The sequence below is a fragment of the Macaca mulatta genome, chromosome 2, assembly GCF_049350105.2.
Source record: "Macaca mulatta isolate MMU2019108-1 chromosome 2, T2T-MMU8v2.0, whole genome shotgun sequence".
NCBI lineage: Eukaryota > Metazoa > Chordata > Mammalia > Primates > Cercopithecidae > Macaca > Macaca mulatta.
In genome coordinates, this window is record NC_133407.1 from 2,102,164 (window position 1) to 2,124,650 (window position 22,487).

Sequence of the window (22,487 nt, forward strand, 5' to 3'; positions counted from 1 at the left end):
GAACGAGCTGGGCGTGCGCCCTTGCTTCGTGCCCTCAACCCGCATGGCGGAGCCACTGGCGCGCCGCGGAGAGGCCGGGCGAGTCGGGCGGTTTCGGCGCCCTCGCTGAGCCGCGGGGGAGGGGCGGAAGACGCCCGTGCAGCCGGTGCGTCTGCCCTCAGTGAGGCGGGGCGCGCGGCGGACGCCCCCGGGCAGGGGCGGGAGTGGTGGAGGCGCCGGCGGTTGGCACTGAAAGGGGCGGTGAGCGAGCCGCTCCGGTCTCCGGGCGAGGCTTGGCCTTCCGAGCAGAGACGGCGGGAAGCGGCGGCGGCGGCGGCGGCCCTCGGGCCGGCTGGTGAGGCGATGGCGGCGCCGGCCCCGGGGGCTGGGGCAGCCTCGGGCGGCGCTGGCTGTAGCGGCGGCGGCGCGGGCGCGGGCGCGGGCTCGGGCTCTGGGGCCGCGGGGGCCGGGGGCCGGCTGCCCAGCCGGGTGCTGGAGTTGGTGTTCTCTTACCTGGAGCTGTCCGAGCTGCGGAGCTGCGCCCTGGTGTGCAAGCACTGGTACCGCTGCCTGCACGGCGATGAGAACAGCGAGGTGTGGCGGAGCCTGTGCGCCCGCAGCCTGGCAGAAGAGGCTCTGCGCACGGACATCCTCTGCAACCTGCCCAGCTACAAGGCCAAGGTGAGAGAGCCCCGGGCCACACCGCTGCCCCCAGTCCCGCTCCCCGGCGTCGTTCCCGGTGTTTCTATCCAAGCTTCTGAGTCAGACGCCTCGCCTCACCAGCCCGCCTTTCCACGGCTCCAGTCAGCACCTTCCTCACCTCCCCCCAACATAAAGATTCTCTTTTCTTTGGATCGAAGTTCTGCTCCTTAACCCACCCCACTTCCGTGATCCACTTTTCAAACAACTAGGTAGTTTGTATCACTCATTCAACTTTTGACAGCTTTCCCCGTTAAAGACAGACCACCATTCTTGTACCTTTTAATGCCCTCATCCTAATTTTCCCCCTGGCCTCCAAATAGACTTCATTATGTTAAATAATCCCCGCTACCTTAACAGGGGCTTAGTTTCTAAGTTTCTAGTTTGCTTTTACTCCACGTTTATCTCATCTTTTCCAAACTCTGATTTTTAACCTTTTTTTTTTTCATTATTTTCCCCCAAGTTCTCTTTAGTTCCCTCCACTATATTTGAGGCTCACAAGTGGGTGTAGTCCTAGTCATCCTGCTCACTTAAAGATACAGGCCTTTATAGAACATCCACGGGCACCACTTAACATACCGCTTTGTCCTACTGTTGTTGGCTGTTTCCTTGCTAACTTTTTAATAGTTCCACATGGATGGCGTGTCTCTCTTCTTCTGTTTGTCATCTAAGGTGCTGATTACAGTTTCGCTGCGTCCTTTTTTTTCTCCTAGATTCTTGTGCGTATTCCGCCCGCCTTCATATACAAAATAAAAATGTCAAGAACAGGTTGTGGTAGGGCTGAAAGGATTCTCAGGCCATATAAACAAAGGGTCTTGGCCTTGGGTTCAGCTTAATGGTTAACAGCTGTTCAGTATAGCAGTCAACCAAGATCATATATAAGAGAAGATAAAGTCTGATTGCAATGTAGTAAACATAATAAATGCATTAGTAACTAAAAGGATAACATCCTTTTTTTTTTTTTGAGACGCAGTGTAATGGCATGATCTCGGCTCACTGCAACCTCTGCCTCCCGGGTTCAAGCGATTCTCCTGCCTCAGCCTCCCGAGTAGCTGGGGTTACAGGCATGTGCCACCACACCCGGCTAATTTTGTATTTTTAGTAGAGATGGGGTTTCTCCATGTTGGTTACGCTGGCCTCCAACTCCCGACCTCAGGTGATCCGTCGGCCTCGGTCTCCGAAAGTGCTGGGATTACAGGCGTGAGCCACCACGCGATAACATCCCTTTGTTATACTAGCTTGCCAACAGGGGTCGGAGTAAGAAGTAAAAAATTTTTTTTCATGTGAAGCATGTAAAATTTATACTTCTATAGTAAAACTGGTTTTAGTTATAGAAGACAGGGAACATTGCCATTAAATATGTCAACTATCAAGTTGTTTCTCTTTTCTTTTTTTCTTTCTTTTTTTTGGGGGACGGAGTCTCGCTCTGTCGCCTAGGCTGGAGCGCAGTGGCCAGATCTTGGCTCACTGCAAGCGCCGCCTCCGGGTTCAGGCCATTCTCCTGCCTCAGCCTCCCGAGCAGCTGGGACTACAGGCGCCCGCCACTAGAGACAGGGTTTCGCCGTGCTAGCCAGGATGGTCTCGATCTCCTGACCTCGTGATCCACCTGCCTCAGCCTCCCAAAGTGCTGGGATTACAGGCGTGAGCCACCGCACCCGGCCTCAAGTTGTTTTTCTATTAAGCAAAATAACAATAATTTTTTTTTTTTTTTTTTTTTTTTTTTTTTGAGACGGGGTCTCGCTCTGTCACCCAGGCTGGAGTGCAGTGGCCGGATCTCAGCTCACTGCAAGCTCCGCCTCCCAGGTTCACGCCATTCTCCTGCCTCAGCCTCCCGAGTAGCTGGGACTACAGGCGCCCGCCACCTCGCCCGGCTAGATTTTTTGTATTTTTTAGTAGAGACGGGGTTTCACCGGGTTCGCCAGGATGGTCTCGATCTCCTGACCTTGTGATCCGCCCGTCTCGGCCTCCCAAAGTGCTGGGATTACAGGCTTGAGCCACCGCGCCCGGCCAACAATAATTTACTAGGACTATTTGTGCATGGTGGCTATTCAGTGGATACTGGTTGTAATTTATATAGGTGAGTGCAGATTATTGGAATTTTGTCCTACTTTTATAAATGTGTAGGTTTCATAAATTTTATTTAGTTTTTATTTTTCCATAAAGCTTATTGTTTTTACTTATTTTAAACTAGGAGTTTTTGTTGTTGTTTTTGAGACAGGGTCTCACTCTGTCTCCTAGGCTGGAGTGCAGTGGCGCAATCATAGCTCACTGCAGCCTCAACCTCCTGAGCTCAAGTGATCTCCTTAGCTTAGCCTCCCAAGTAGCTGGAACTACAGGCATGTGCTACCACAGTGGCTCCTTTTTTATTTTTCACAGACACGGGGTCTCACCTTGTTGCCTGGCTGGTCTCAAACTCCTGGGCTCAAGTGATCTTCCCACCTCAGCCTTCCAAAGTGCTGGGGTTACAGGCGTGTGCCACTACACCCAGCCTAAACTAGGAGTTGTTGTTTTGGTAATTGACTTGTAATAGAAATGTTCACATGATTCAAGAATCATATTATAATATGTAATAGATAATGTGTCGTGTGAGTCAAGCTTCAATAGAAGCAAAATAATATCAAGCAAAATGTTTTCCTTTCATCCTTGTCCCCCTGCTACCCAGTTCCTCTCCAGGTATGCAACCTGTGTTACGATTTGTATCCTTCCAGAGATATTTTAGGTTTCTGAGGTTTTTAATACTTTGCCTTTCTGCTATGTGCATTATAGATGTTGTAGACTTGTACCAATCACTGTTCATTCACACATTGTAGGACTTTTCTTGAATATTTTCAGGATAAAAGATTAATTCAAAAGGAGTCAAATAGTCTAGCAGGAAAGTCTTTCAATCTAGTAGAGGAGAAAAAAAAGTATGGAAAGAACTGTTAATGTGTGGTAAAAACTGCTCCTTACTGTTACAGACATAAAAAGGTATACTGGAAGTTCAGTGAAAGGAGACATTTACAAATTGAGTGGAGGATTGGAGAAGATTTGAGGTTGAGGTTATATTTGAGCTGAATTTTAAAGATGAGAAGGAGTTGAATATTTTAGGAAGAGGAAGTACTCTGAACAGAAGCAGTACAACAGGAAAGTAAAAGGTTTGTACAACATATTTTTATTTAAAAAAATGAGTGCCAGGCACTATGCTCAGTTTTGCAGAAGCAGTGGCAGATAAAAGAAACACAGACTCTTATGGATGGCTTGCCTTATGGAGCTTACAGTCTAGTAGGGGAAATGGATATTAATGAAATAATCGCACAGATGTAAAACTGCATCTGGTATGGTGGTATGAAGGAAGGATACCTAGTGCTCTGATTGTCTGTAGTGGAGGATTTAACCTAGGTAGAGAGGTGAGGGAAGGCTTTCTCAGAGGAAGTGATCCATGTACTGAGATCTGAAGGATGATAAGTAGGCCAAGGGGAGCGAGAACGGCCTTCCAGGAGGGAACCTTATGAATGTGAGGGATGGAAACTACGTCAATGTGGCTGGAGCACAGAGCAAAGGTGATGCTGGAGGCCGAGACAGGCGGATCACGAGGTCAGGAGATCGAGACCATCCTGGCTAACACGGTGAAACCCCGTCGCTACTAAAAAATACAAAAAAAAAAAAACAAAAAACTAGCTGGGCGAGGTGGCGGGCGCCTGTAGTCCCAGCTACTCGGGAGGCTGAGGCAGGAGAATGGCATGAACCCGGGAGGCGGAGCTTGCAGTGAGCCGAGTTCGCGCCACTGCACTCCAGCCTGGGCGACAGAGCAAGACTCCGTCTCAAAAAAAAAAAAAAAAAAAACATGGAAGAAGTGAACTGGGGCCAAAGTATAGGGAAGCCATTTTGAGTTTTAAGCAAGAAGGATTTGAGATGTGGGGATTGGTAGTATGATTATTTTGCTTTTTTTTTTTGAGACGGAGTCTCACTCTGTCGCCCAGGCTGCAGTGAGTGGCGCGATCTCGGCTCACTGCAAGCTCCGCCTCCCAGGTTCCCGCCATTCTCCTGCCTCAGCCTCCAAGTAGCTGGGACTACAGGCGCCGCCACACGCCCGGCTAATTTTTGTATTTTTAGTAGAGACGGGGTTTCACCGTGTTAGCCAGGATGGTCTCGATTTCCTGACCTCGTGATCCGCCCGCCTCGGCCTCCCAAAGTGCTGGGATTACAGGCGTGAGCCCACGCGCCCGGCCTTATTTTGCATTTTAAGAGATTACTTCTGACTTTAGTATGGAGAACAGGTTGGAATATGGTAGGTCAATTAGGAAGTAGGTAGTAGAGGAGATGGAAATGGACAGATTTAGTAAGTAAAAATCTACAGAACTTGGCAATAGATTTGAAATAGGGATGAAGAAGAGGGAAGTGGTAAGGATGAATCCTAGAATTTGGCTCACATAATGTAGAGATCATTTGATCTAGAATTTTTTTTTTTTTTTTTTTTTTTTTTTGAGATGAGGTCTTGCTCTGTTGCCCTGGCTGGATGCAGTGGAATGATCATAGCTCACTGCATGCAGCTTTGAACTCCTGGGCTCAAGCGATCCTCCCACTTCAGCCTCCTGTGTAGCTGGGACTGCAGGCATGTGTCACTATGACCAGCTAATTTTTAATTTTTTTTTTTTTTTTTTTTTTGAGACGGAGTCTCGCTCTGTCGTCCAGGCTGGAGTGCAGCGGCCGGATCTCAGCTCACTGCAAGCTCCGCCTCCCTGGTTCCCGCCATTCTCCTGCCTCAGCCTCCGGAGTAGCTGGGACTACAGGCGCCGCCACCACGCCCGGCTAGTTTTTTTTTTTTTTTTTTTTTTAGTAGCGACGGGGTTTCACCCTGTTAGCCAGGATGGTCTCGATCTCCTGACCTCGTGATCCACCCGTCTCGGCCTCCCAAAGTGCTGGGATTACAGGCTTGAGCCACCGCGTCCGGCCCTTTAATTTTTATTTGTAGAGATGTGGTCTCACAATGTTGCCCAGGCTGGTGGGCTAAGTTTTGAAGAAATGGCAATGAGTTCAGTTTTGGGAGAGCAGCATTTACAGTATTTTTGAGAGAGATTTCAAATAGGCAGCTGTTGGAGGTTGGAGCTTAGAGGAGAGATCTGCGCTAAATAAATAGTACAGTTAGATTGAATGAAAGGGAGTAGAGGGAAATATTATAAAGCTATGTTATGGGACTAGATATATCATGGAGGGCCTTGAAATATAGCCTTCAGTCTGTAGTTTGGGTTTTGTACTGGACAGCTGTAAACCATAGAAGTTTGAACAGCAGAGTGACAAAGGCTGTACTTTAAAAGAACTAGGCCTTAGATGAGCTGGAGAGGGCAGGGGTTAGTGCCTACACCAGAGAGACTGCAGACCGGAACAGGTACCTAGAGGAGAGAAGGGGATGGCTGGAGAGCTGTTGTAGAAAACAGTATACATAGGTGGACAGCTGACTAGGTGAATGGGATGAGGAAGATGGAGGCGTCAAATGGATTTTCCCAGGAGCCTGGATAACAGAGAAGGACAGGAAAAGATTTAGGACAGCATAAAACAGGAAAGTGGAGTTTGTTAGTCTGTTTAGTTTTTTTTTTTTTTTTTTTAAGTTCCTGTTTTACATATTTCCCCCGTAGCATTATTTCAGTCATATTTGGCATCTGATGAGAATTATCTAAAGTTCAGACTTACATTTTAAGCTAGGTCTTCATGCTGCTTTTGCCATAACAAAATCCAGGTTGTGCATGGGACTGTGAGGCTATGGATTGTTTTTAATTTATTAATTTGATCTTTATTTTCCCTTTTTTTTTTTTTTTTTTTAAGACGGAGTCTCGCTCTGTCACCCAGGCTGGAGTGCAGTGGCGCGATTTCAGCTCACTGCAACCTCCACCTCCTGGGTTCAAGCGATTCTCCTGCCTCAGCCTCCCAAGTAGCTGGGACTACAGGCACCTGCCACTACGTCCAGCTGATTTTGGTATTTTTAGTAGAGACGGGGTTTCACCATGTTGGCCAGGACAGTCTCGATCTCTCTTTTTTTTTTTTTTTTTTTTGAGACAGAGTCTCGCTCTGCCGCCCAGGCTGGAGTGCAGTGGTCGGATCTCAGCTCACTGCAAGCTCCACCTCCCGGGTTCACGCCATTCTCCTGCCTCAGCCTCCCGAGTAGCTGGGACTACAGGCACCCACCACCTCGCCCGGCTAGTTTTTTGTATTTTTTTTTAGTACAAACGGGGTTTCACCGTGTTAGCCAGGATGGTCTCGATCTCCTGACCTCGTGATCCGCCCGCCTCGGCCTCCCAAAGTGCTGGGATTACAGGTGTGAGCCACCATGCCTGGCCTGTTTTCCCATTTCGTATGAAGTTTCCAGTATCTGTTTCTAAAAAACAAAGACAATGTAATCACAGTATGCTTATCACATCTAAATATAAATTTACATTAATTCCTTAATATCAAAAATTCAGTGTTCAAATTGCCAGTTGTCTCATAAATGTTAAATGTTGCATTTTAGGCTGGGCACGGTGGCTCAAGCCTGTAATCCCAGCACTTTGGGAGGCCGAGACGGGCGGATCACGAGGTCAGGAGATGGAGACCATCCTGGTGAACACGGTGAAACCCCGTCTCTACTAAAAAATACAAAAACCTAGCCGGGCAAGGTGGCGGGCGCCTGTAGTCCCAGCTACTTGGGAGACTGAGGCAGGAGAATGGCGTAAACCTGGGAGGCTGAGCTTGCAGTGAGCTGAGATCCCGCCACTGCACTCCAGCCTGGGCGACAGAGCGAGACTCCGTTTCAAAAAAAAAAAAAAAGTTGCATTTTAAACTTATGTTTTATATAATCAAGATCTATATAAGGGTCCCATGGCAAAGGTTGGTGTGTCTCTTAAGGCTGTTTTAGTCTACATATTCACTCACCATCTCCCCAACCTCCCATCTTATTTGTTGAGGAAACCAGGTTGTTTACTCTCAGCTCGATTTTGCTGATTTCATTATCGTGGTGTTGCTTGACATGTTCTACTGTCCTCTGTTTCCCATAGAGGTCTGATCAATTTAGATTAGATTAGATTTTTTTGCAAGTTATTTTTTACTAGAATTAGTGGTTAAAGATGTGTTAGAAAATAAGAGCTACTAAATTGTGACGCAGTACAGAAAGTCGTGGGTAAGCACTCAGCAGAGGGAGAAACAAAGGGAATTGGGTGGCCCTGGTTAAGAATAGCTTAGTAGGCCGGGCTCCGTGGCTCATGCCTGTAATCCCAGCACTTTGGGAGGCCAAGGTGGGTGAATCACGAGGTCAGGAGATCGAGACTATCCTGGCTGACACAGGGAAACCCCATCTCTACTAAAAATAGGAAAAATTAACCGGGCGTGGTGGTGGGCACCTGTAGTCCCAGCTACTCTGGAGGCTGAGGCAGGAGAATGGTGTGAACCCGGGAGGCGGAGCTTGCAGTGAGCCGAGATCGCGCCACTGCACTCCAGCTTGGGCGACAAAGCGAGAGACTCCGTCTCAAAAAAAAAAAGTAGCTTAATAGAGAGGGGGTCTTAGAGAATGTGTGGGAGAAGAAAACACTTATAATACTGTAAGCAAGAACATCATCATCAAGGTAGAAAGGGAAATAGGAAGAATCAGATTTGGAGGGCTTTGAAAGCCAGACAGAAGAATTTGCAGTTGGTAATGGTACCAAGTATGGAACTACCAAAGGTTATAGAACTGGGAAGAGATGTAGTAAAGGTGCTGTTTTAGAAAGACAGGTCTGGAAATAATTCAGATAGAGAGTTGAGAACCGAGTTTGGAGAATTTGGTGATGGTGGAGGAGGGGTGGTTACCAAAAAAGGAAGTGATACAGGATCAGTCCAGGGAAATAGGAAGATGTCATAGAAGTTCGAGGAAGAGAGGGCTGGGTGTGGTGACTCACGCCTGTAATCCCAGCACTTGGGGAGGCTGAGGCAGGCGGTTTACCTGAGGCCAGGAGTTTGAGACCACCCTGGCCAACATGGAGAAACCCTGTCTCTACTAAAAATTCAAAAATTAGCCAGGTGTGGTGGTCCACGTCTGTAATCCCATTTACTTGGGGGAGGCTGAGACAGGAGAATCGCTTGAACCCAGGAGGCAGAGGTTGCAGTGAGCTGAGATTGAGCCACTGCACTCCAGACTAGGTGACAGAGCGAGACTCTGTCTCAAAAAAAAAAAAAAAAAAAAAAAGTTTGAGGAAGAGGCTGTCAATAGTGTCAGTGTGCAATTGGAATTTATAAGAATTGGGGAATAGGCATAGGGAAATATTAATTATTTTATGGTGAATTATTGATATTACTCTCTTGAGTTATTTAGATAGTATTTGCTATTTTGGGGACATGTTCCTTCCCCCATTTAATCTCCTTTATCTCCTTTTCTTTCTTTTTTTTTTTTTTTTTTTTGAGACAGGGTCTTGCTCTGTCACCCAGGCTGGAGTGCAGTGGTGCAATTTCAGCTCACTGCATCCTCTGCCTCCTGGGCTCAAGCATTGCTTCTGCCTCAGCCTCCCAAGTAGCTGGGATTACAAGCGTGCACCACCATGCCCAGCTAATTTTTTGTATTTTTACTGGAGTTGGAGTTTCGCCGCATTGCCCAGGCTGGTCTTGAACTCCAAGTTCAAGCGATCTGCCCACCTTGCCTTCCCAAAGTGCTGGGATTGCAGGGGTGAGCCACCGCGCCCAGCCCCTTCACTGAATCTTATGTTTTGGTCTTATAAGTGCCTTCAAGTATTTTATAATATGAGCAGATAGGAAAAACATTGGGAATGCTTCAGTTTTGTAGCCTCCTTATGAATGCAGGGGATATTGGAAACAGTCCTTTTTAAAATCTGTGCCCTGCAGTACAGCGAAACAGTAGAGTGCCAGCGAGTGGCAAATGAACAGGTGGTGAGGGAGCTGGATACTTGGCCTCTCTTTGGGCCTCTCGCACTCACCCGCGTTGAGATCCTTGAGAAGGACTAGGTGGCCTTTAAGGGTCTTCCTGAATGCTGAGCTTCTGTGACTCTGGAGTTGATTTCTCAGGTTCACCAAAGCATAGGTCCCAGCCTTTCACTGCTTTTGGGTAGTTTGGCTAAAGTAAAGAAGGGATTTTTAAAAAACATACAAACCAGGCAGGCGTAGTGACTCGAACCCGTAACCCCAGCTACTTGGGAGGCTGAGATGGGAGATCACTCGAGCCCAGGAGTTCAAGGCTGCAGTGTGCTACGATTGTACCACTGCACTCCCAGTCTGGGTGACAGCGACCTTGTCTAAAAAAAATTTAAAATACACAAACTAAAAGTTTAAAATTGTTCATGAGAAATTGTTATTGTTTGTATGAAAGAGCTATTTTCATACCCTCTTTATTTTGGAAGTGTAAACTTTTGTTTTTGCTGAAGAGTCAACTAAGTTGTCTTATTGATAGCTTCTCTTTATAAATTCTAGTTACTTGAATCTAGATGCTATCTAGGGGATTATTTGATTTGGTAAAATGAGATTGGTGATTTTTTGTTTATTGTGTAAGTCATACCTGGCAAGCAGGCTGAGGATCTAAAGTAGTTTGTGTTTACTAAAATTTTTCATAAACTTTAGAGTTGCTATGATTAAAGTTTCTATTTTATGTAAAATATAATTATTTTTGATGACAGCATTGCCCATATGAAAACTATGTCTCAACTTTTTGATATAAAAATATCAAATATAAACAAAAGTAGAGAAAATAGTTTGATGAACTTCCTTATACGTATCACCAAGCTTTGCCAATGATTAATTTATGGCCAGTCTAGTTTCATATTTATATTGCACACTTTCCCACTCTATCTCTGGATATTTCAAAGCAATTCCCCCAGATATCATTATTTTATCCATAAACGTTTCAGTATTATCTCTAAGATATAAGGTTTTTTTTTTTTTTTTTTTTTTTGGTATCTTTTGATGTTTTAAGAAGTCTGTTTGAGGAAATACTACAATTTAAAATTTTGGTCAGTGATGAAACGTTTGGCAGTTACTTTTAATGTTATTTATTCTGTTAGTATCCCATCCTGAAACTTTAGCCATTATTTGGAAATACTTGTGTTTTTTAAAATATATAAGTTCATTATTTAAAAACATACATCCTGAAGTTTTTAATATTTAAGAAAAATAACGTTATTTATTTGGTCTATTTTTCATCTTTTTAGATACGTGCTTTTCAACATGCCTTCAGCACTAATGACTGCTCCAGGAATGTCTACATTAAGAAGAATGGCTTTACTTTACATCGAAACCCCATTGCTCAGAGCACTGATGGTGCAAGGACCAAGATTGGTTTCAGTGAGGGCCGCCATGCATGGGAGGTGTGGTGGGAGGGCCCTCTGGGCACTGTGGCAGTGATTGGAATTGCCACGAAACGGGCCCCCATGCAGTGCCAAGGTTATGTGGCATTGCTGGGCAGTGATGACCAGAGCTGGGGCTGGAATCTGGTGGACAATAATCTACTACATAATGGAGAAGTCAATGGCAGTTTTCCACAGTGCAACAATGCACCAAAATATCAGGTGAGAAACGGGTTTTTCTCAAGTATGGGCCTTTGTCAAATCATGCTTTAATTTGTTTTAAATTTACAAATTTTCGTATAGCAGTTTTGTTTTGTCTTTTTGGTAATTTTTATTATTTTTTATTTTTTCAAATACCAAGACTTCAAGTTTTTTTTTTTTTTTTTTTTTTAAATGTTAGGAGGTTATAGTTAATTTTGTTGGGTGTTATATTTTGATTTTGGCTATGCAGGAAAATATTCTTTTTTTTTTTTTTTTTTTTGAGACGGAGTCTCGCGCTGTGTCACCCAGGCTGGAGTGCAGTGGCGCGATCTCGGCTCACTGCAAGCTCCGCCTCCCAGGTTCACGCCATTCTCCTGCCTCAGCCTCCGAGTAGCTGGGACTACAGGCGCCCGCCACCACGCCCGGCTAGTTTTTTGTATTTTTAGTAGAGACGGGGTTTCACCATGTTAGCCAGGATGGTCTTGATCTCCTGACCTCGTGATCCACCCGCCTCGGCCTCCCAAAGTGCTGGGATTACAGGCTTGAGCCACCGCGCCCGGCCTTTTTTTTTTTTTTTAAGAATCTCGCTCTGTCACCCAGGCTGCAGTGCAGTGGTGTGACCTCAGCTCACTGCAACCTCCGCCTCCCAGGTTCAAGCAATTCTCTGCCTCAGCCTCCCGAGTAGTTGAGATTACAGGCACCTGCCACCATGCCCAGCTAATTTTTGTATTTTTCATAGAGATGGGGTTTAACCATCTTGGCCAGGCTGGTCTTGAACTCCTGACCTCGTGATTCACCCGCCTTGGCCTCCCAAAGTGCTGGAATTACAGGCGTGAGCCACCACGCCCGGCCTCAAGGAGATTTTTTGACAGTTTTTAAATAAATATGTAAATGATCTTTCTCAATATGTGTTTCCTAATACAAGTTTAAGCAGCCTATCTTTGCTCCAGATCAGGGGTTGGCAAACCTTTTGGTAACGGCCAGGCAGTAATATTTTAAGCTTTGCAGTCCGTATGGTCTCTGTCACAACTTTTTTTTTTTAATGTCATTTTCAAGGTAAGGATCTGTCACAACTTGCAACTCTATAGTACAAAAGCAGTCATCGATAATACGTAAACGAATGAACGTGGCCGTATTCCACAGACCTTGTTTGTGGGCTGCGGGACAGATTGGGTCCAGGGGCCGTAGTTTGCCAGTTCATGCTCTGTATCAAGCTTGTCCACCCCACAGCCTGCAGGTAGCCACGATGGCTTTGATTGCCACCCAATGCAAATTCATAAACTTTCTTAAAACATTGTGAGAGTTTTTTGCAATTTTTTGTTTTTAAAGGTGATTGCTGTCTTTAGTGTTAGTATATTTTATGTGTGGTCCAAAACAATTCTTCCGTTGTGGTCCAGGGAAGCCAAAAGATTGAATACCCCTGCTCTAGATGGTCATCTTTCCTATATCATGGCACTTCCACATCTTTTTCTAGGCTCCTTACCCCAGTAAGTACATCTCTGTGGATGCACATGCACCATACCCTCCGCCTGCGGATTCAGAGCCCCTGGAGGCATCAGTGATTTCTGTAGAGACAGGCAGATTCAGGCAAACTGCTGTATTTTTTATTCTTTTCATCTTAGGCTTAAGGCATACTCATTTGACTCAAGTTAAAATTATAGTCCTATTTGTAAAAGCCATATTTATTACTATAGACCCAGCAGGGTGTAATATATAATAATCTGATAAGAAATTGGAAGTCTTTAAAGAACTATAGGCTGCATATTTCAGAGCCACATGTGGCGTGAAAGTTCCAGCCTCGGTAATGACCTCAAGTCAGGCATACTGAACCAAAGAACCAAAACTACATCCTATTTCCTGAGGTATAAAAGCTGGAAGGATTTTTTTTTCATAGAATGTTTCCTCACTATCCTTTTAGGCTCTGCAGATACTATAAGGAGAAGGGTGTGTAGACTTTATCACTAAAAAGAAAGTCCTATCACTTACCCTTGTGATGATTTTGTAAGTGAAAGCCCTTACTTAAGTCTATGTTTTTCAGAGAACATGCTTATGGTTTCAGTCCTTTTAAATTTATTGAGATTTGTTTTATTCTAATATGTGGTCTTTCTTGATGAGTGTCCCATGTGTGCTTGAAAAAATGTATATTCTTTTGTTGAATGGAATATTTTGTAAATGAGAATTAGGTGAAGTCGATTGATAATATTTAAGTCTTATATAGTGTTACTGATTTTTTTTTACCCCTTCTATCATTACTGAAAGGAGTATTGAAATCTCCATCTATGCTTACCAATTTGTCTCTTTCCTCTTTTAGTTCTGTCAGTGTTTGCTTCATGTATTTTGGAGCTCTGTTACTACTGGTGCATATACATTTCTAATTGTTATATCTCCCTGCCTGATTTATTCTTTTATTATGAAATGACCTCCTTTGACTCTAGTAATCCTCTGTCAGTCTGTCTTTGTATTTAAAGTGGAGCTCCTACACAGCATATTGTTGGATCTTGATTTTTATCTAACCCAGTCTCTGTCTCTGACTTTTTTTTTTGAGATGGAGTTTCACTCTTGTTGCCCAGGCTGGAGTGCAATGGCATGATCTCGGCTCACCGCAACCTCCGCCTCCCGGGTCCCGGTTCAAGCAGTTCTCCTGCCTCAGCCTCCTGGGTAGCTGGGATTACAGGCATGCGCCACCTCACCCAGCTAATTTTTGTATTTTTAGTAGAGACAGGGTTTCACCATGTTGGCCAGACTGGTCTCGAACTTCTGACCTCGTGATCCGCCCACCTCAGCCTCCCAAAGTCATGAGATTACAAGCGTGAACCACCATGCCCAGTGAGACGGGGTTTCTCCATGTTGGTCAGGCTGGTCTCGAACTCCCAACCTCAAGTGATCCACCTGCCTCGACCTCCCAAAGTGCTGGGATTACAGGCGTGAGCCACCTCACCCAGCTTCGGTCTCTGACTTTTAAGTGTTTAGTTCATTTACCTTTAATGTAAGTGTTGGACTGCTTGATGTTGTCCTTATCTCTGCCTCTGAAGCTGTGTGTTGTTTTTTTTTCCCCAACCTTGTTTCTCTCTAATCTTTGCATTAGATAATTTCTTTTCTTTCCTTTCTTTTTTTTTTTTTTTTGAGATACGGTCTTGCCCTGACGCCCCAGCTGGAGTGGTGCAGTGGTGCGATGATCTTGGCTCACTGAAACCTGCCTCCCGGGCTCAAGCGATCCTCCCACTTCAGCCTCCAGAGTAGCTGGGACTACAGTTGCTCCCCACCAATGCCCGGCTAATATTTGTATTTTTTGTAGAGACAGGGTTTTGCCATTTTGCCCAGGCTGGTCTCAAACTCTTGAGCTCAAGCAGCTGCCTGCCTCAGCCTCCCAAAGTGCTGAGATTACAGGTGTGAACCACAGTGCTTGACCTAAATTAGATAATTTGTGTTGTTCTGTATTCAAGGTTATAAATTTTTTTCTTTTGCCATCTCACCTCTGCTATTGAGCCGGGCTAGTAAATTTTGCTTATTGTACACTTCAGCTTTAGAATTTTTTTTTTTTCTTTTTCTTTTTTTTTTTTTTTTGAGACAGAGTCTCGCTCTGGTGCCAGACTGGAGTGTAGTGGCGCAATCTGGGCTCACTGCAACCGCCGACTCCCGGGTTCAAGCGATTCTTCTGCCTCAGCCACCTGAGTAGCTGGGACTACAGGCACGTGCCACCATGCCCAGCTAATTTTTGTATTTTTAGTAGAGACGGGATTTCACCATGTTGGCCAGGATGGTCTCGATCTCTTGACCTCGTGATCCGCCCGCCTCGGCCTCCCAAAGTGAAAGTGCTGGGATTACAGGTGTGAGCCACTGCACCCGGCCTGGTTCTTTTTTAGAGCAAATTTCCTTTTCTCTATTGAGATTCCTTGTTTGTTTATATTATATTTTTTAAAAATTATTTGGACATATTTATAATAGCTGCTTTGAAGTCTTTGCCAAATCGAACACTTAGGCCCACTTGGGTTCAGCTTCTATTGATTGCTCTTTTTTCCCCTAAATATGAATCACACTTTCCTGTTTCTTTTCATATCTAGTAATTTTTTCATTGAAACCTAGATGTGTAGATAATACGTAGTAGTAACTCCTGAATGTTTTGTTTCTAGAAACTGCTTTATTCTAAAAAGTATAGGTTTTCTTGTTTTAGTAGGCAGTTAACTTGCCTCTACTCAAACTATAAACTCTGTTTCTTGTGATGTACAGCAGCTAACGTCTGCTCAGTGTTTTCAGCTTTGCTGCTTTCTCAGTCCTGGAGGTTGACCCTGTGCCTTTGTAATATAGTGGTCATTCAGGGATTTGGGCAGTTAATTCTCAGATTTTGGGGTTCATCCTTTCTGTGGTTCTGTTGCTTCTGGAGTTCCTCCTCTAAGTTTCCAGTTGCTCTGCTGTCTCCCAAGTTTTACCCCCTGACACCTAAAGATGGTAAGGCTTCTGCTTTCTCCACCCTGTGCTTTGTGCATGCCGTATGCTCAAAGATGAAGCAAATTTGCAGATTTCACCAGGAGTAATTGTTACTTAGTTTCAACTTCTGTAAAATAGGGATAAAAATTCCTAGGATTAGTGTGAGGATTAAATGGGATAATACAAATAAGACACAAAACAAATACCCAACAGAATTAGCTTTTCATTTCTACTTTGTTGTTAATATTTTGTTGGTATGAGTGGTGGTGGTGGTGATGATGATTTGGAGGTTCTTAGATCCATAAAATGGGTTAATCTGTGAGGTGGGCAAAGGGAGGAAAAAAGCAGATGTTGGCAGTTACTGTTAACAGGAAACACAGTGAAGGAAAGTAAATGACAATAGCAGGGGTTATCATAATCAGGAAGAATTAAATTTTGATTGCAAACATTAGGACTTTCTCTTTCCAATTTTGTAGATGCAACATCCTTTTATAAATGCAGACCATAAAGATGAAACATCCTTTTTTTTTTTTTTTTGCTTACTTTTCCAAATGAGAAAAATCTGGATATATTCTGCTTCCAGTTTCGTTTAATAATCAGTGCTGCTGTTTTTTATAACAGGTGTTTCAGAGTTGTGAACCACAAATTGACTATTTAATAAGCCTATTCTATATTCTGTGTTAGAATTTGTAGCCAGATTGGATTATTCATGATTCCACATTATATGTGGAACTGCTCTGTAAACTTTAAAAGCTGTGTCAGGCCGGGCATGGTGGCTCATGCCTGTAATCCCAGCACTTTGGGAGGCTGAGGCGGGCGGATCATGAGGTCAGGAGATCGAGACCACTCTGGCTAATGCAGTGAAACCCTGTCTCTACTAAAAATAGAAAAAATCAGCTGGGTGAGGTAGCAGGCACCTGTAGTCCCAGCTACTCAGGAGGCTGAGGCAGGAGAATGGCGTGAACCCGGGAGGTGGAGCTTGCAGTGAGCTGAGATCACGCCACTGCACTCTAGCCTGGGAGACAGTGAGACTCTGTCTCAAAATAAAAAAAATAAAATAAAATAAAAGCTATGTGTCTTACTATGGTGATTCTTAAAATTGTGGTGAAATATGCATATTTATTATTTTAACTATTTGTAAGTATACAATTCAGTGGCATTAAATACATTCACATGTTGTGTAACCATCACCTCTATCTATACCCAAAACTTTTTCCTCACCCCATCGTAATCTCTACTATGTTCATTCCCTGTTTCCTTCATTCCCCACCCCTGGTAAACTCTATTCTACAACTATATGTATTTGACGATTCTAGATACTTTATGTAAATGGAATCATACCATTTAGCCTTTTGTGTCTGGCTCATTTCACTTAGCATAATCTTTTCAGGGTCTATGTTGTAGCATATATCAAAATTTCATTTCTGTTTATGGCTGAATAATATTGCATTGTATGGCTGGGCACGGTGGCTCACGTCTGTAATCCCAGCACTTTGGGAGGCTGAGGCGGGCAGATCACGAGGTCAGGAGATCGAGACCATCCTGGCTAACACGGTGAAACCCCATCTCTACTAAAAATACAAAAAATTAGCCAGGCGTGGTGGCGGGCACCTGTAGTCCCAGCTACTGGGGAGGCTGAGGCAGGAGAATGGTGTGAACCCGGGAGGCGGAGCTTGCAGTGAGCCAAGATCACGCCACTGCACCCCAGCCTGGGTGACAGAGCAAGACTCAGTCTCAAAAAAAAAATTTCATTGTATGTATGGTATAGTAATTTGAGAAGCTGATTTAGATTGTTCTTTTTGGTGAAATATGTCAAGTTATAGATTTTAGTGTTAACCTTAAGAAAAACCTTTAAACAAAGAGTGAATAAAATCAATCTAGAGAGTGTTCAGGTGGAACATTTATTTATTTATTTATTTATTTATTTATTTATTTATTTATTTATTTTTTTGAGACGGAGTCTCGCTGTGTCTCCCAGGCTGGAGTGCAGTGGCGTGATCTCGGCTCACTGCAAGCTCCGCCTCCCGGGTTCACGCCATTCTGCCGCCTCAGCCTCCCAAGTAGCTGAGACTACAGGCGCCCGCCACCACGCCCGGCTAGTTTTTTGTATTTTTAGTAGAGACGGGGTTTCACCATGTTAGCCAGGATAGTCTCGATCTCCTGACCTCGTGATCCACCCGCCTCGGCCTCCCAAAGTGCTGGGATTACAGGCTTGAGCCACCGCGCCCGGCCGGAACATTTAAATTGTTAGTAATTAAATGTAGATTCCATGTGAGTCTTAGAAACAAAACTATCAAAGTAAGCATTTGTGATTTGTTACCCAGGCTGGAGTGTAGTGGGCAGTGGTGTGATACCGGCTTTGCGCCACCATACCCAGCTAATTTTTGTATTTTTAGTAGATATGGGTTTTCACCGTGTTTTCCAGGCTGGTCTTGAACTCCTGGGCTCAAGCAATCCGCCCACCTCAGCTTCCCAAAGTGCTAGGATTACAAGCATGAGCCACCATACCTGACCAGATATATGTCCTTTTTTTGTAGATGATTCTCCCTGACTAGAAAGCTTCCCTTGTGATTTTTCTAGACAGCTTTCAGGATAATATTCTTAATATTTTCAAATTCTTGATTTGTGTCTTGTGTCTTCTAGCTATGCCCTTGGCAGATTTTCTTCTAACCTTTTGATGTCTATTTGCAGATAGGAGAAAGAATTCGAGTCATCTTGGACATGGAAGATAAGACTTTAGCTTTTGAACGTGGATATGAGTTCCTGGGGGTTGCCTTTAGAGGACTTCCAAAGGTCTGCTTATACCCAGCAGTTTCTGCTGTATATGGCAACACAGAAGTGACTTTGGTTTACCTTGGAAAACCTCTGGACGGATGACAGTGGCTTTCTTGTGATGACAGAGTGGAGGAGAGATCTGCTTATGGGAAGTAGAACCGTGAAGTGACTGTCATACTGCATGTCCAAGAAACATCCTGAAAACACATGAAGTTGTAAACTGGAGAAGCAACTCTACAGCAGAGATTATCTTCATGTTTCCTCTTCCCACTGGGCCAGAAAAATCCTCAGGGTTGCAGTTGGTTGAGTGGGCAGTTGACATATGCATGTTGCAACCGATGTTGTCTCCAAGTTAGCAATGTGTTATTTCCAACTTGAAAGGTGAGATTGTAGAGATGCTGTCAAAGGGATAAGATAAGGAAATAGCAAGATTTTTAAGTAGTGTGTTTGTGAAGACTGATCCCATTTTACAACTGCCTGTTCTTTCTCCAGTCCCTTTTTTTCTGGCCAGCTTGACTATTAGAAAAGTATGAAACTGGTTGGGTTTTATTTAATATTTTTAATATATTGAGAAGCATGGTCTGCCTGGACTGCACTTCTCTAAAAGTGAGATATAAAATTGTGCAGCTATTTTAAAAGTTGTATATACAATATGTGTGTAAAAAAAAAACTGTAAAAAAAACAAAAAGGACAAACAGGTTGCTTTGTTCTAGTTCTAATTTCTTAAAAACCACTACATGGTTACAAAATTGGAATAACATTTGGGGACAGCTAGGTTAACTACAAAGAAGAGGATTTTAAGAGGAGATGTGTTGTATTGACTCATTTTGTATTATTTTTGGCTTCCAGTTCCCATAGCTGTTAGAGTCTGGTTTGTTTTTGTTTTTACTATCAAAATTATAGTAAAGATCTCTCAATCTCCTGGCTAAAGATTGAGGGAAGGCAAATCTATTTCTAATTATACATATATCAGTAAGGATGATCTCAACATAATAGTAATGTGTATCTTTTGGTATCCAGTTTTATTTCTGGCCTTCTAAGAAAGTGTCTCATAACACAGAACATTGCCATTTGCTCTTGTTGGCCACAAATATTAGTCCTAGAGCCTAGGAAAAAAAGAATTGATTAATGGTCCTTTTATTTTGTAGCCTTATAAATGCTGTAGATATTATCAAAAAAATTAATTTCATATTGTTTACATCATGCAACTAATCTAAGCCTCAAACTCGTTATTGGGGCTATAAAGAAAATGTTTACTTACCCACCTGAAACAGGTTAAGAATATTCTTAATCTCATTATAGATAATTGCCCCCATGGGACTTGAAATATGACACCTTGTGCTGAAAACTTCAGGTTGGCAATATTTGAAGGTTTCACTGTAGAAGAGTTTAACATTAACTCCTATTTTGACTTACAAATCTTATTTCTCATCACTAAAATGCTTTTGAATTAATAATCCAACCCACATGAGCTGAGAGTTTTTCTTTTGTTGGAAAAGAAACAGACATCTTTCTGTATGAAAGTATAAATTATATGGTTTTAGATACATAGGAATTGGCAAAGGCAAGCAAAATCTTTGTACTTCTGAGTTCTTGCTGTATGTGTATTTTGTTTTGAATCTAATTAGGGACACTAGGCAGCTGGCCGGGATTCTTGGGTTGCCCTTGGGAGTTAAGATTCTCAGTACTCCTATGAAGCAAGGGATTTCAGCCATAGGACAAAGATTTATTGTTGCCACCAGAAAAGTTTACAAGTATTTATTGTGTATTTGATACATTGCTTGAAAAGATGAAATCTGTTAAAGATTCTTTTTGATGTGCAGGTTAAGAAGAAACCTCCTTGTATTGAGTGGAATTATATGTTAAGCGTATTAGAGAATATAGATGGTATAGAAATTTATTTTTCTTGGTGTAGAACAACACAATTCAGCAAAGTTTAAAATTTGATTAAACGAGAAGTGGTTCAGGATGAAGATGGACTTGTTAGAAAATGATCAAGTCCTTTAAGTACTTGTTTCTTTTTCAGGTTGTGATGTGGCCATTCCAAGAGCTTTTGTTGAGAGTTTGGTTTATAATTGTCTCTTTTGTCTTGTTAGTAAACATTCATTTGCAACAGTTTTGAAGGTGCTGAGTGGAAAACCGAAACACATGGTTATTGCATATTGGACCTAGAATGAAATAATTGCCTCAATATTTAACAACAAGCCATTCTTGTCTCAAAGGTTTAAATTCCAGAATATCCCATTTGCAAATCATATGCAATTGAGGTTAATAGCATGAGCATCTGGGTAATGAAGAGCCTTCATTTACGTAAATTTGTCACTAAAAACCAGTAGTAGCTCTACAAAATATTAAACTGCTACAATGTTCAAGGAAATGGAATATCTTTGTCATTGGTGCTGAGAAGAGCATTTAGGTAGAAGACAGTTATGCCTGAAGATTGAGTATAAATCATTCCAACCAGTGGTTCTCAACGTTGGCTGTATGCACTTTGCAGTCACTTTGGAGTGTTTGAAGACGTATCGATGCTTTGGGTTCCATATGCCAAGATTCTGATGTTGGTCTGGAATATGAGCTGGTCATAAGGATTTTTATAACTTTCTGGTCATTTCAATATGCTGCCAAGGTTGAGAACCATTGTTCTAAAATTCACCTTGAGTTTTCTCATCTGCAAAATAGAAAAAAAAAAAAATCCTTGCTCCCTCCCTTCACTACCTCACAAGGATATTGAGGGTAAAGGAGAAAATAATGGGAAGGTGCTTGTGCTGTGGATGGAAAGTGCTATTAAAAGTCAAAGGAGCGTTCTATTTCAATCCATAGTATGATCAGGGAGGGTGTGACTGACCGTACTTTGTTGACTTGGGAAACGGGGAGCACTGTCTTTGGTTCGTGAACGAAGCCTGCAGACGTGGAAGCAGACGTTACCATTATTCCTACTACGGTCTTCTGTCATACTTGAGACAGGCTGTTTTAATTACCTGGTTTTACATAGGAAAGAAGAAATATTAAGGCTTAAAGTTTGTAATGGTCAATGGCTCATAATTCATTAAATCTTTTCATACAAGGAATTTGTGGTTAATGTCATTTCATAGTTGCCATTATTTTTTCATTATTTGACTTGAATGTTAAGCCATTTATTTCATCTCCCTCATTCACATAAAGTGTAGATACGGATTCGATAAGACACCTAAAGAAAGTAAGATTTACCCAGTTAATATTTGAAATCATTGTTCAGTGATTAGGCATTTTCTGCCTTTTAGAATGATTTGACTGGAGAAAGCGTTTCAAAAATAGCAGATCTCTAAACCATAAAAAACTATTGTATAATGAACTTTTGTTTGTTTTTGGAAACAGGGTCTCACTCTGTTGCCTAGGCTGGTCTTGAACTCCTGGGCTCAAGCAATCTTCCTGCCTCAGCCTCCCAAGTAGCTGGGATTACAGGTGTATGCCACCATGCCCAGCTTTAACTTTTAAGTCCCCAAACTATGTAGATTGTCATATTAATATTATTATTTTTTGTTGTTGTTGTTGTTGTTATTTTGAAGAAGCGAGTTGTTTGAAGAGATAGAAGGGGAGTGGTGTGTGTGTTTCTTTTTTGGAGACAGAGTCACTCAGGCTGGAGTGCACGACCTTGGCTCACTGCAACCTCTGCCTCCCGGGTTCCAGCGATTCTCCTGCCTCAGCCTCCTGAGTAGCTGGGATTACAGGCGCCCGGCACCACGCCTGGCTAATTTTTGTATTTTTAGTAGAGACGGGGTTTCACCATGTTGGCCAGGCTGGTCTTGAACTCCTGACCTTGTGATCCACCCGCCTAAGCCTCCCAAAGTGCTAGGATTACAGGTGTGAGCCACCGCGCCCGGCCCTAATCTTTGTATTTTTAGTAGAGGGGGTTTTGCCATGTTGGCCAGGCTGGTCTCGAACTCCTGGCCTCAAGCCATCCACCCACCTCGCCTCCCAAAGTGCCGGGATTACAGTCGTAAGCCACCGTGCTGGGCCAGAAATTTAAGGAGTTTTAAAGGTTAGCATTGAAAAGATTACTTTCCAGAAATCGAGACCACCACAGTTCCACAGTTGGGACTGTGGTAGATAATCAGGACCACTTTGAAGCCTTTACTAGGGACAGGCCACACCCCGCCCAAA

The 22,487-nt window shown here is 43.3% G+C and overlaps 1 protein-coding gene across 1 annotated transcript; it reads left to right on the forward strand.

Annotated features, from left to right (window-relative positions):
- Nucleotides 1–17: 17 nt before the first annotated feature.
- Nucleotides 18–21,412, forward strand: FBXO45 (F-box protein 45). The gene is made up of 3 exons (XM_015132593.3): nt 18–660; nt 10,812–11,168; nt 18,264–21,412. Exons 1-3 carry the CDS (start codon nt 343–345, stop codon nt 18,447–18,449), a joined length of 861 nt encoding a protein of 286 aa, XP_014988079.1. The 5' UTR covers nt 18–342; the 3' UTR covers nt 18,450–21,412.
- The last annotated feature ends 1,075 nt before the right edge of the window (nt 21,413–22,487 follow it).

Excerpts from the sequence above, each read along its gene's own strand:
- FBXO45 (XM_015132593.3), top strand. The coding sequence starts at position 343 with ATGGCGGCGCCGGCCCCGGGGGCTGGGGCAGCCTCGGGCGGCGCTGGC. Across the intron at positions 661-10,811 it reads TGCCCAGCTACAAGGCCAAG|ATACGTGCTTTTCAACATGC; the intron begins GTGAGAGAGCCC and ends TCATCTTTTTAG. Across the intron at positions 11,169-18,263 it reads ACAATGCACCAAAATATCAG|ATAGGAGAAAGAATTCGAGT; the intron begins GTGAGAAACGGG and ends GTCTATTTGCAG.